The 14,503-nt window shown below is 39.3% G+C and overlaps 1 protein-coding gene across 15 annotated transcripts in view; it reads left to right on the forward strand.

The window, feature by feature from the left end:
• The window catches only part of ZC3H11A (zinc finger CCCH-type containing 11A), a 35,977-nt gene that overhangs the window by 15,932 nt on the left and 5,542 nt on the right, over window positions 1-14,503 (forward strand). For all 15 annotated transcript variants that reach the window (XM_005656653.2, XM_013989543.2, XM_013989545.2 and 12 more), the window contains 10 exons: window positions 225-348; window positions 2,023-2,226; window positions 2,353-2,469; window positions 2,739-2,819; window positions 3,663-3,773; window positions 4,883-4,945; window positions 7,078-7,176; window positions 8,542-8,610; window positions 13,431-13,934; window positions 14,262-14,341. In XM_005656653.2, coding sequence (XP_005656710.1) covers window positions 225-348; window positions 2,023-2,226; window positions 2,353-2,469; window positions 2,739-2,819; window positions 3,663-3,773; window positions 4,883-4,945; window positions 7,078-7,176; window positions 8,542-8,610; window positions 13,431-13,934; window positions 14,262-14,341 — 1,452 coding nt within the window. The remainder of the gene's footprint in view (window positions 1-224; window positions 349-2,022; window positions 2,227-2,352; window positions 2,470-2,738; window positions 2,820-3,662; window positions 3,774-4,882; window positions 4,946-7,077; window positions 7,177-8,541; window positions 8,611-13,430; window positions 13,935-14,261; window positions 14,342-14,503) is intronic.

The following is a 14,503-nucleotide window of genomic DNA, read 5'->3' on the forward strand; positions in this document are numbered from 1 at the left end:
ACCTCCATGTGCCTTGGGTTCGGCCCTAGAAAAGACAAAAAAAAAGAAAGAATAGCAAACCCTGCTCCTTTAATCTCTGCGTCATGCAAGAGGATGTCACTTTAAGCATCTTGCTTCCTACTACTCAGAATCATCTCATGCCACAGGTTTTTCAATTCTATATGAACTTTGTCCAGAAAAAGTGTTTTTTTAAATTTGAAAACAGTGTGTTTTTCCTCTTACAGAAAAAACGCAGTGAGATTCCTTGTTATTGGGAAAATCAGCCGATGGGATGTCAGAAGCTAAACTGTGCTTTCCATCACAACAGAGGGCGTTACGTCGATGGCCTTTTCCTACCTCCAAGCAAAAGTGAGATTAGTTTTTAATTGAATTTTAATAACACTTAGTATGCACACAGTACAAAATACTTCATAGATGTAGCCTTCTTTTAGTCTTGTGAGACAGTAGCATTATTTCCACTTCACAGATAAGGGAATTGAACTTTATTAAGGTTAAATGTCTTGTACACAATCATAAGCCAACAAATAGGAGAGTCACAGTTAAAACTTTGTTGCCAAAAGTCATGCTGTCTCACAAGTGTTTCTTGGCAAGACAGTTTAGATTACAACAGCATACCTCATTTCCTGTTTTCTTGTCAGACCCATACAGATTTAAAAAAAATTTTTTTTTTTTTTTTTGATTCTCCAGGCCAGGGTTTGGCAAATCTGATCTTCCACTTGTTCTATGAAATAAAGTTTTGTTGTAATGAAGCCATGCCCATTTGTTTATGTATTTTCTATGGTCAGATTTTCTGCTACTATTGCAAAGTTGAGTAGTTGAGACAGAGTTCTACAAGGCCTAAAATATTTACTATATACTTTTTTACAAAAAAATATTTACTAGCCCTTCCCTGCGGTGTAATCTAAAACATAACTCACTTTCTACCAGAAGCTCGTATTTATTTCTAAAGTTCCTTTTGAAGTAATTTCCTAGTGGAACGATGGGTCGTTTAAAAGCTGTGTTTGCTTTATGATTAAAATTCCATAGTTGTATATTTTCATCTATCATTAAGAAAAAAAAGTAGGTTCACAAAACCTTTTTGGTTTGGTTCAAAAGTGTTAGCAGAGTTCCCGCCATGGCTCAGCAGTTAACAAATCTGACTAGAATCCACGAAAGCAGGTTCCATCCCTGGCCTCTCTCAGTGGGTTAAGGATCTGGCATTGCTGTGAGCTGTGGTGTAGGTTGCAGATGAGGCTCAAATCCTGTATTGCTGTGGCTGTGGTGTAGTTCAGCAGCTATAGCTCTGATTCCATCCCTAATCTGGGAACCTCCATATGCCATAGGTGTGGCCCTAAAAAGCAAAAAAAAAAAAAAGTATTACCTACTATCTCTTTTAAAAGCTCTTCTTGATCAGAAAGCCTAGAATTTCAATATTAAATGTTTAGAATTTGTGAATAGTTACTATGCATCTAGCTTCCTGTTTATTCTCTATATTGAATGCCGACTTTGTATGTGTTTACATATAGTGAATGGTTGTTAGCCAGGAAAGCCACATTTTCAAAGCTCCCTGGAAGTTTAGAACCTAATTGGGAAAATGTGGAAATTTGAAAGTAAATTTTTAATTAAAAGATACAAATTAAAATAAAAAGACAATGCTCCTAAGGAAAATCCCCAAACCTATCATAGGTGGTCAGGGATTTTTGATGAATTGGGACTGTATCTTCTTGTATGTTCTACTGTTTTTTTGTTTTGTTTTGTTTGCTTTTTCACAGCCATAGCCACAGCACATGGAAGTTCCCAGGCTAGGGGTCAGATCGGAGCTACAACCGCTAGCCGATACCACACCCACAGCAACAGGGGATCCAAGTCATGTCTGCCCCCTACACCACAGCTCACGACAAAGCTGGATCCTTAACCCACTGAGTGAGGCCAGAGGTCAGACCTGCCTCCTCATGGATCCCAGCTGGGTTTGTTAGCCACTGAGCCATGAAGGGAACTCCTGTGTCTTCTACTTTTAATTTATGACTGTCTTTGTATGTGTAGCTGTGTTGCCCACTGTGCCTGAGTCACCAGAAGAGGAAGTGAAAGCTAGCCAGCTCACAGTTCAACAGAACAAATTGTCTGTCCAGTCTAATCCCTCTCCTCAGCTGCGAAGTGTTATGAAAGTAGAAAGTTCAGAAAATGTTCCTAGCCCTACACATCCGCCAGTGGTAATCAATGCTGCAGATGATGATGAAGATGATGATGGTAAGTTTTAGTTCTTTCTTTAAAGGAAGTAAATGATCAGGGTAACTTACTGATTTAGACAGAATTCAACTTGAAGATCTAGGCCTATTCTTAATTGAAAATTTGCCTTAAATTTTGATAATGTAGATCAGTTTTCTGAGGAAGGTGATGAAACCAAAACACCTACCCTGCAGCCAACTCCTGAAGTTCATAACGGATTACGAGTGGCTTCTGCTCGAAAACCTGGGGTCAATTTAAAACAAGGTAAGAAATGGCTATATTGATGCTAGTTCCTGCTCATAAATCCTACAGTGCTGTTGAATGTGTGTAAATACCTGTTTTTTAAATACCTCTGAACTTTAGTTCATAATTACCACCCCCTTCCTCTTCCCTGCTCCCATTATACTCACACACCTACTTACACATACTTTCTCTTATTCATTCAGAAAACATTTGCATGCCAGCCATGTACAGATAAAATGCAAAGGTGAAATGGTGCTAGTTCCTCACACAGTTGCTGTTTGCATTTCTAGGTGAATGTTTGAATTTCGGAATAAAAACTCTTGAGGAAATTAAATCAAAGAAAATGAAGGAGAAATCCAAGAAGCAAGGTGGTGAGTTATCAGGAGTTTTGACCTGGAGGGTTGAATGTTGTTAGAGAACAAGGATACTTCTGATAATAAGGACACTTGGCACCAACCAAAATGAGCAAACAGTTTTTGATTTTTGTAGTTTATAAATTAAACTCGGATTTATTTTAATGATGGTTGCTTTTTTAATTCATTACAGCTGTGTTTCAGTCCCTAAATATTCTAGACATTTAGAATAAACTGAAAGAACTTATTTTGAGAAATAACTCTAAAGAACAGCATATAAACTGTTATTAAAAATAGAAAAGTTTATTTTATGGTAGGTGAGCTCTTCCTTAAGAACAGCTAGGCTTTTCTTCTGGTGCTTGCCTTAGCTTAATCTGTATTTCTGACCTTAAAAGTTACAGATAAAGTGTAAAATGTAGTATTTTAGAGATAATCAGATGATTGGGTCTAAGTACCTTCTTGCTGAAGCTTGTTCTTTAGGAACCTTGGAGTTGTGTTTTCCAGATGATTAATTATAGATAGAGAAGATTGAATTGATACGCCTAATGTAGCTCTTGTGCTTCTGAGGTTACCTTTAGAATAATGTTAGCCTTATTAGTATATAAAAGTAGATTGAATGCCTAAGTCAGTCAAAACAGTTTCATGTTTTATATTCACTTTGTGCCAAGGGCAGGTAAGAAATAAGATTATCTCCCCTTCCCCTGCCCCATTTCCCTGTAGGCAGACAAAATGAAGACGGATTGGCTTTTGTAGTCCAGTGGTCCGTATTGGACTTATCTGGTCACAGAGACGAAATTTCTTGATTTGTGAAAGCTTTACTTTCCATAAATTACTTACTCTTCTTTGACTTGATTTATTCAGAAGGTTCTTCAGGAGTTTCCAGTCTTTTACTCCAGCCACAGCCTGTTCCAGGTCCTGAAAAAGAGAATGTCCGGACTGTGGTGAGGACAGTAACTCTGTCCAACAAACAAGGTGAGGTATAGGTAGGTCGTAAGTGTTGTCAGCCTACTGCTTTTAAATGACTGGGAGGAGCAGAATCCTTGCATGTATTTTGCTCTTAATGGATTTGCGGGGAAACTTCAATATGTTGACTGGATAGGATGAAAACTTAGTGCATTTGACTCTGCTATTTCAAAGGTTGAAATTCTTAACCAGGCAGCTCTCACATTTATGTATTCTGTTTACTTTTTACATTTACTGTTTATTTGAATCCAGCAAATTTATTGACTGCCCATTGAAGGTAAAAAAAACTATAATAAACCCTTTAAATTAGAGAAAAATGTAAAATTCTTTTCCCTTAATAGTTTTAAATCTAGTAAAGAACATGACACAAATAATTGCAGTATGCAGATACATGTAAATATTTATGTCATTCAGACAGCAAAGAGTCAGAGAAAAGAGAGCTCCCTTCTTGCTGGGATTTTCAGGGAAAGCTGTATGGGAGAGTTAGCAGTGGAGTAGTACATGATTTCATTTAAATTATGGAAGTGCACAAGCAAAGGTATAGTTTGGGTTGTATAACCAATTAGACACAACTTGTCTTCATATACTTGTCTACTATTAATAACTAGTACTGTGCTCTTTCTTCCCTTTGGGCTCTGCGTTTGGCTATTTAAATTATTTAATAGGTTGGTTTTAGGCGGGGGGAGGTGGTTTGTGTGTGTTTGTTTTGCTTTTAACGTGGGTAGTCTTTAAGACTGATACCTGATTCCCAGGAGACTTTCTGGGTGGACTTTTGTCTTTTTAGGGCCGCACTCAAGGGATATGGAAGTTCCCAGGCTAGGGGTTGAAGCAGAGCTGCAGCTGCCAGCCTACGCCACAACCACAGCAGTGCAGGATCTGAGTCACATATGCGACCTATACCACAGCTCACGGCAATGCCTGATCCTTAACCCACTGATTGAGGCCAGGGATCAGACCCCACGTCTTCATGGATACTAGTTGGGTTCTTAACCTGCAGAGCCACAACGGGAACTCCAGTGGACTCATGTTAATATTAGAGCATAATTTGTACTCATTAGTAGTTACTGAATACAGAAAAATTGGCTAATGGTAGAGAAATTCTGTTTTTGTCATTTTAGGAGAAGAACCTTTAGTAAGATTGAGTCTAACCGAGAGACTGGGGAAACGAAAATTTTCAGTAGGTGAGACAAGTTTTATGCCTATTCTTTGTTTTCTGCTTGTTTGTACGTTATGATATCTCCTCCAAAATTCTCTTTATTCAAATGCCCTATCAATATTGATATTGACTCCCTTTATTCCTGGCTGAAAGTATGTATAAAATTTCTTTGTTTTTCACATGTGCATTATATTCTTACTGAAGTCATACAAATTTATAGTGTAATGATTTAATTAGATTATGTGTAACTCTTTAAAAGTACTACATTTTAAAAAAGAGTAAATAATATCTCAGTTTCTATTGCTAAATTGAATTTCAGTGTTTAGAGGGGAAAAAAGTATCCAGTTAATATAAATTCAGTCCTTGAATTTATTAAGCTATTTTATATGTACGGAAGTATTTTACCATGTAATTGAATTGTTGTATACCTACTCATGTGTGTGGTTGTTTTTTGTTTTTGTTATGTTTTGTTTTGTTTTGTTTTTTGGTCTTTTTGCTATTTCTTTGGGCCGCTCCCGCGGCATGTGAAAGTTCCCAGGCTAGGGGTCCAATCGGAGCTGTAGCCACTGGCCTACAACAGAGCCACAGCAACGCAGGATCCGAGCCGCGTCTGCAGCCTACACTACAGCGCACGGCAACGCTGGTTCATCAACCCACTGAGCAAGGGCGGGGACCGAACCCGCAACCTCATGGTTCCTAGTCAGATTCGTTAACCACTGCGCCACGACGGGAACTCCTCGTGTGTTTTTTGTTGTTTGTTTGTCTCTTTAGGGCTGCACTCACAGCAAATGGAAGTTCCCAGTCTAGGGGTCAGATCAAAGCTGTAGCCACTGGCCTACACCACAGCCACAACACTGCCAGATCTGAGCCGAGTCTGTGATCTACACCACATTTCAACACCAACGCCAGATTCTTAGCCCACCAAGCGATGCCAGGGATCGAACCTGCATCCTCATGGATACTAGTCAGATTCGCTTCCACTGAGCCATGATGGGAACTCCTACTCTAGGGTGTTTGTTTCAAAAGAATTATTTTGAAAATCTTATCTGACTTCAGAGGTTCCTTCATACTCTTTTAAAATGTGGTTACAAATGTGAAATCTTAACCTGTTTTGTGTTTTCTTTTGTAGCATTATCACTGCCTAGGAAATTTTAGGTTAAAAAAAGGTAGAAATCTATTTTAAAACAGCACATGTGTAAACTTTGTGATTTGGGGTATATTGTAAATAAGAGAGAGAAAAAGATATTCTGTGTCTGGTCTTGCAAGTTTTTAATGGGACCCTGCTAAGATTACATCTTCAGTCAAACTATCCAAACAATAATTTTTAAAAACTTGTGACATAAACTTACATTGACCAGTGTAATGTAATGAACCACTAATCAGGAAACTTGGTTCAGGTCCTGTCTCTATCACTAATCGGTGACTTAAATAAGTAAGATATAGCATCTTTCATAACCTTAGATTTCTTATCTGGAATTGAAGAAAGGGGCTTTTTGGCCTTTGGAGTCTTCATGTCACAGGAAAATTTTAAATTTTAATGGTTTTTTTGGTCCTCCTAATCATCCCAGTTGTATTTAACCACAGATCTACCTGGAATTCAGCAGTTGGCCAGTTAAGTTTTTTTGTGTGCATGAAGATTTTTATTTCCACATTATTTCTAATTCTGAATCTCAGCTTTGATCAGGGCTATAACCCTCTGTTTGTAGTTTTAGTTATTTGGTAAATGTTAATTTGTGCATTCGAATTTTTTTTTCCCCTTTCTTAACCTCTTTTTTCTGGGACATTTTTATTCCTTCTTTAACATCGAGTTATAGTTAGTGAATGAATATATCATATAAATGCAGAAAACTTACAGAATTATTCTACATTTTTTTTTTTTTTTTTAAGGGCCACACCCTCAGCCTGTGGAGGTTCCCAGGCTAAGGGTCAAATCAGAGCTGCAGCCACTGGCCTACGCCACAGCCACAGCCACTGTAACACCAGATCCTTAACCCACTGAGCCAGGCCAGGGATCGAACCTTCGTCCTCATGGATGCTAGTCAGATTCGTTTCTGCAGAGCCATGACAGGCACTCCTATGTAGTCTGTTTTTGCTTGTATTTCTTGACCTTACTAAAGATTGAACTGACCTCTTAAAGTATATTCCTTCTGTTTGTAGGTGGTGACAGTGATCCTCCATTGAAACGTAGCCTTGCACAAAGGCTAGGGAAGAAAGTTGAAGCTCCAGAAATTAACACTGACAAAACACCAAAGAAAGGTACTTGTGTTCTAATACATCTTTTTGTATCTATTTTATTATTCATTCAACAAACATTTGAATGTTTACTCTGCTGGATTTTAGGTAGACAATGTTGGATAAAGTAAATGCCATCACAGTCCTCAGGAGCTTATAATATAATGGCAGATAGGAATACCTAACATACATTGTGATGAATTCTGTGACAGAGAAAGTACACAATATTGTGGGAGCACGGTGGAAGGGCACCTAATCTTAGCATCTGTCAGGGGAAGGTTCCCAGAGGAAATGATATTAAAGCTTAGACATGAAAGGTGATTTAGGTATTAGCCAGGTAAAGTTGAAGGGCCAGAGGCTGTGTACTAGGCAGAGAAAACACATGCAAAGGCTGAGAGCTCAAGGGATTCACTGTGGTTAAAACGTAGAATTGGGATGAAGAGCATAATGCCTGGAGTGGAAGAAGGGATTGATTATTTAGAGCCGTGTTACTTTGGGCTTATGCTAAAATAGTAGCAAACCATTGAAGGTTACCAACAAGGATCAAAGGTACTCAAAGATTTGCATTTTGGAACCATCACCCCACCTAAAATATGGAGGGAACAAGTGTGCTATGTAAAAATGAGTTAAATCGAGGAAAGAAGAGTTAGTGGCATATATTTAGTGTTCTAGAAGTCGATATGAAGAGATGTAGACTAATTTGAGAGATATTTGGGGGTTAGAATGACTTTGTAATTGAACTTTTATTTATAGAAAGAAGAAAAGGGGTGATTTTTTTTTCCTTGCACTACTTGCAGTGGTATTAATTACCACTGTTATTTTCCTTTTTGTTTTTAGTTTTAACTTCTTTTGAAGATAAGAAATTTCTTTCTACCTTTCTTCTACCCTAAGAGGCTTAGATGAGTAGACATTCTCTTTTGGGTTTTTTTTTTTTTTTATATTCTCAGAACAAACAGAAGTTACTTTTTTTCTTTGCAACTAAATTTTCTTTCTCTTTGCCTGTCAATCATATTGAAGACTCTCATAACTAAAGAGCATATTTCAAATGGATTTAGGGGGAAAAAAAACATTTTGATGCCAATAAGATTTTAGAATGTTCGACAATAACAAATTATTTCCCTAAATTCAGTAGTTTTTGCTTTTCAGATGTAAAGAGGAGAATTTTTTTTTTTTTAAGCTTTCCAGAGTGCACTAGAGAAACCATGATTCTCATAGGCCTATCTGTATTGTGAAGAAAAATTATAAGACCTGAAGAGATTTGAAAAAAGCTTCTGCATTGGAAAACAATCATAAGCCTAATTTGTGAGCTTTGAAAAAGATTTTTGACCTATAAAAAGCCTCTGTTCAACTTTTGGTTTTTGAAATCTTTTTTTTTTTCCTTTTAAACAGTTCAAGTTTCCAAGTCTCTGAAGGAGCGATTAGGTGTGTCAGCTGGTCCAGACAGTGAGGGGGCGACAGGTAGGAAACCTTAACGCTGGTTTCTGATGGCATTTCTTGGGGAAAGAATCTGTTTTTTCCAATTTACCTTTTGTGTTAGGTTGGGGCCTGTGTTTTTTCTTTTTTGTGGGTTGGTTTGTTTTTTAAGTAATTGATTTCCTGCTGGTATGAATTCTTTTTGTAGTTAAAAATGGCACAATGAGGGAGTTCCCGTCGTGGCGCAGTGGTTAACGAATCTGACTAGGAACCATGAGGTTGCGGGTTCGGTCCCTGCCCTTGCTCAGTGGGTTGATGAACCAGCATTGCCATGAGCTGTGATGTAGGTCGCAGACCACACTCGGATCCTGCGTTGCTGTGGCTCTGGCGTAGGCCAGTGGCTACAGCTCCGATTCGACCCCTAGCCTGGGAACCTCCATATGCCGCGGGAGTGGCCCAAAGAAATAGCAAAAAAAGACAAAAAAAAAAAAATGGCACAATGAGTGGTTTTGGTTGATTGGTTGGTTGTTTGCACCCACAACGTGTGGAAGTTCCTGGGCCAGGATCAAACTCAAGCCACAGCAGCGACCTGAACCGTAGCAGTGACAGAGCTGTATCTTTAACCTGCTGTGCCACAAGAGAACTGCACCTGCTGTGCCACAAGAGAACTATGTAAATGAATTGTTTATCGTAGCATTAGTAACAGGAAATCAGAAATGACCTAAATATCCAACAAAAAGGAATAAAATTAACATAGTATGTACTAAATTCCTGTCATGAAAAGTCATGCTCTGAACAATAATGGTATGGGAAACTTCTCCCATTGTATTGAATGAAGAAAAGTTATAAAGGAACAGACAGACATTCCTTTTGACTTAGGGCAACATAGGAACTTTTTTTTTTTTTTTTTTTCTTTTTATGGCCACACCTGCAGCATATGGAAGTTTCTGGGCTCTAGGGGTCCCATTGGAGCTGCAGCTGCTGGTCTGTGCCATAGCCAGGCCAGATTCAAGTTCCATCTGCGACCTACACTGCAGCTTGTGGCAATGCTGGGTCCTTAACCTACTGAATGAGGCCAGGGGTTGAACCTGCATCATCATGGTTACTAGTCAGGTTCCACAACTGGAACTGGAACTCCATAGCCTGTGCTTTTTTTTTTTTTTTCCTTTTTTTTTTTTTTTTTAAGGGCTACTCCCATGGCACATGGAGGTTCCCATGCTAGGGATCGAATCAGAGCTGTGGCTATGTGGAGCCCCAGCAATGCCAGTTCCAAGTCGTGTCTGCAGCCTACACCACAGCTCACGGCAATGCAGGATCCTTAACCCACTAAGCAAGGCCAGGGATCGAACTCGCAACTTCATGGTTCCTAGTTGGATTCATTAACCACTGTGCAACGATGGGAACTCCAATGCTTTTTTTTTTTTTTTTTTTTAAGATGGTTTTATTGGGAGTTCCCATCATGGTGCAGTGGAAACAAATCCGACTAGGAACCATGAGGTTGCGGGTGCAATCCCTGACCTTGCTCAGTGGGTTAAGGATCTGGTGTTGCCGTGAGCTGTGGTATAGGTTGCAGGTGCGGCTTGCATCTGGTGTTGCTGTGGCTCTGGTGTAGGCCAGAGACTACAGCTCTGACTATACCCCTAGCCTGGGAACCTGCACGTGCCTCGGGTGTGACCCTAAAAAGACAAAAAGACAAAAAAATAATAACAATAATAAAATATAGTTTCATTTACTGTATTTATTTATTTTTTTTTTTTTGTCTTTTTGCTGTTTCTTGGGCCACTCCCTCGGCATATGGAGGTTCCCAGGCTAGGGGTCTAATCGGAGCTGCAGCTGCCAGCCTATACCAGAGCCACAACAACGCGGGATCCGAGCTGCGTCTGCGACCTACACCACAGCTCACGGCAATGCCAGATTGTTAACCCACTGAGCAAGGGCAGGGATCAAACCCGCAACCTCATGGTTCCTAGTCGGATTCGTTAACCACTGCGCCACGACAGGAACTCCAGTTTTATTTACTTTAATATTTATTTCTTTTTTTGGCCGCAGCATGCAGGGTTTCCTAGGCCAGGGATCAAACCTGCACCACAACAGCAATGCGTGCTGTAGCAGTGACAGTGCCAGATCCTTAATCAACTGAGCCACAAGGGAAGTCCTCATTTCTCCTTTTGTATAACCTAATTTCAGGCATCTCTGGAGTTTCTAATTTGAATCTTTTATTTATATATTTACTTACTTTGTCCACACCTGTGGCATGTGGAAGTTCCTGGGCCAGGGATCAAATCCAAACCATAGCTGTGACCTGCTCCATAGCTGCGGCAGTGCTGGATCCTTAACCTACTGAGCCACCAAGGAACTCCCATTATTTTGTCTTCTTCATTGCTTCTCTTCATTTTGATGTTGCTTTTTCATAGCTGTAAGTACCTGGCCTAAGTTTCTTCTGTGATTCTAAAGGTCTTTTTCCCAAGTAGTCCTCTCTCCTGGCTGAGAGACCTGTCTGCCTAAATAGAGAGAGTGCACTAAAAGGCAGCTTGTGTTGGTTGCAGGCTGGAAGACTGAGGGCTCATATGATTGCTACAGTAGGAAAGACCTTATTTACTCTTAAGAGTGTAACCAGCTTCATTTTGTAGCTTTGCTTTTTTACTTCTCTTCCTCACCACTCATTTTTCTACTTGGCATTTGTGAAAGCCTGAAATTTGCATGCTCTAATTCTCTCCAGCCCAGCATCCTCATATAATTCTGCTCCTTTCCCTGGAAGATTCTCCTCTTTTTAGGGATCATTTTTCAAGAGGAGGTCATGACTGGCCCAAGTGTTCTTCCCACTGTTGATTTTTATGCTTGCTTGGCAGTTTTTCTTTGCCTGTTTTGAGAAGAACAGATCTCACTCCTGCAGTTACACCTATTCTTTTTCTATGTTTTTATAATTCCAGACATCGGCTTTCTATCTCAGAAATATATCAAGATTTATATTCTGCCAGTGGCATCTTTGTTTTCCATTGCTGTTGTGGATTTATTCTACTTTTAATGTCTTCTCTATTGTTTTGATAACATTTTGTAGTATAGGGAAACAGGGACCTTGTCACCATTCACATACTTTCCTTAAGGCGGTAATTTTGAGATCAGACTGCCATCTTGAAATGAAAGAATTTTATTTTAAAAACCTAAGAAAATCAGTAAGTAAGTACTTCCTGTGTAACAGGTACTCTACTAAAATAACTAAATATAGTCACTGTTCTGGTGGCGAATCTATCTAGTATGATTGAAAATGCAGGAGTTCCCGTCGTGGTGCAGGAGTTCCCGTCGTGGCGCAGTGGTTAACGAATCCGACTAGGAACCATGAGGTTGCGGGTTCGGTCCCTGCCCTTGCTCAGTGGGTTAACGATCCGGCGTTGCCGTGAGCTGTGGTGTAGGCTGCAGACGCGGCTCGGATCCTGCGTTGCTGTGGCTCTGGCGTAGGCCGGTGGCTACAGCTCCGATTCAACCCCTAGCCTGGGAACCTCCATATGCCGCGGGAGCGGCCCAAGAAATGGCAACAACAACAACAACAACAACAAAAGACAAAAAAAAAAGAAAATGCAGGCAGTTACAGTACTGTGTAATCAGTGCTGTGACCAAAGAAAAAGACTAGACTGGAGAGTGTCAGCTTCTAAACTGAACTCATTTTCAACTAATTAGGTAGGAGAAATGAGCCTGGTAGGAACCTGTAGAAGGGACAGCATATTCAAAGATTCAGAAGGGGCAACAGAATGTGATGTGGTTAAGGTTGTAAAAGGATATTTTTCTTTTGTTTTTGATAGTTATTAAAAAGTTATGTAGTGATTAAATATGTTTATGTATAATCTCCAAGTAATATTTTTCTCACATCACTTCATTATTTCTTTCTTTGGGCCCTTCAGTAACGAGGATAGGCATGTCTGTCAAGTGTGGAATTTGCTGTAGTTTAAACAAATACAGAATGATTAATGTATCATTAAATATTACTCTTCAGTGGCATGCCCATCTCTGGGCCTTTCCCACTTTTCTTCTGTCTTGTCACCTGATAGCTCCTTTTCATCCTTCAAATATCACTTAAATGTTACTTAATCTGAAAAGCTTCCCTTAACCAATTCCTAGACAAAGATTGATGTTCTCACTGTATGCTCCTATATGAATAACATGGGTTTGAACTGTGTAGATCCACTTACACAAGGATTTTTTTCAGTAAGTACATACTATAGTACTACGCAGTCCATGATTGGTTGAATCTGCAGATGCAGTACCATGGATATGGAGCCCAGCTGTAAAGTTATATATGCAAATTTTCAACTGCATGGGGAGGTTGGTGTCCCATCTCACACACACACACCTGCAGGCACACACGCACACAAATTTTTCAGAAGTCAGCTGTGATTGCTTTATCAAAGGTGTTATCATTACTATACTTTGTTGTTGCTTAATTGGTTTCTCTGTGTTAGACTGCAGGCTACTTGTGGGTAGAGTTTGCATTTTGCTTACTTCTATATTTCTAGCATAGTGTCTAGCACATGTTTATATCTATGAGCAAATAGAAGAATTAATTTATTACTCTTACTGGTTAAGATTTATGATGACAAGCTTCTCCAGCTGGTAAATGGCTTTCAGATTCCTCAAGAAGTAGCTTCTGAATAGATAGCCAAATCAGTAATTTTTACGTCCTAAGATTAGGTTTTCCCATGAGGTCCACTATCTAAGATTGAGGTTGAAACTGATCTACTATTGATCATTTTAATTGTCTGCCCAGATGATACCACTCTTATGGACTGTCTTGATCCAAGAATAGAGAGGGCGTAGATCATTAAGAGATGAACTCCAAGTACAGTCATTTGTTTTTCCCCCCTTAAAAACAGAGAGAGTTACTAAAGTTGGTGAGATCCGTGTGAAGACGTTAGAAGAAATTCTTCTTGAGAGAGCCAGTCAAAAACGTGGAGAATTGCAAACTAAACTCAAGACAGAAGGACCTTCAAAAGTTGACGATTCTACTTCAGGAACAAGAACCTCTTCCACTATCCGAATCAAAACATTCTCTGAGGTCCTGGCTGAAAAGAAACACCGACAGCAGGAAGCAGAGAGACAAAAAAGCAAAAAGGATGTAACGTGCATCAAGCTAAAGACTGATAATGACACTAAAAAAACAGTGGTTTTGCCACCTGTAGTAGCCAGCAGAGGACAATCAGAGGAACCTGCAGGTAGAGCAAAGTCTATGCAGGAGGTGCATATCAAGACCCTGGAGGAAATTAAAATGGAGAAGGCACTGAGGGTGCAGCAGAGCTCTGAGAGCAGCACCAGCTCCCAGCCTCAGCCTGAGGCCACCCCAGGGGCTAGACGATTTCTCCGGATCACTAAAAAAACAGGTAACAAAAGAACTTGATCTCAGTACCACTTGAAGGACTGTATTCCACAGGGCAATTTATAGGAATTCTCTGAGAAATTGTCTTTACTCATGTAACTTTGAAAACCACTAGATTAAAAGAAGTTAAGCTGCCCTCCTTACAGCAGCACTATATAGATCTTTGATGTTTTAAGGCACGTTTTGAATTTGTATGAGGACTATAAAACACTTTATCTGCAATTTTATTTGTCCCTCATTACTTTTATTAAGAAAATTTTATCTTCATCTGTCATGAAGTTTCAGCGTGAATGAAATTACTTCCCTAATGATATGTTTAATGTGAATCTAGGTATACAAGAAGAAAAGAAACTTCAAGAAGAAAATGAAGTTGCTTCTCAGAGTGGTGTGACAAGAACAGAGGCTAAAGAAGTGAGTTTCTTTAGAATCATTTTAAAATTAGTCTTGCCCGTGGCAAGCAAAAGCTAGATAAATAGTAAATATGCTTTTTAGTTTTAGTTTATTTATAAGTTTCTATTTATCATGTCACTAATATAGCAGGTAAACAGTCTCTTACTATGCTTACAGTTTTCT

The sequence above is a fragment of the Sus scrofa genome, chromosome 9 (assembly GCF_000003025.6).
Source record: "Sus scrofa isolate TJ Tabasco breed Duroc chromosome 9, Sscrofa11.1, whole genome shotgun sequence".
NCBI classification, from domain to species: Eukaryota; Metazoa; Chordata; class Mammalia; order Artiodactyla; family Suidae; genus Sus; species Sus scrofa.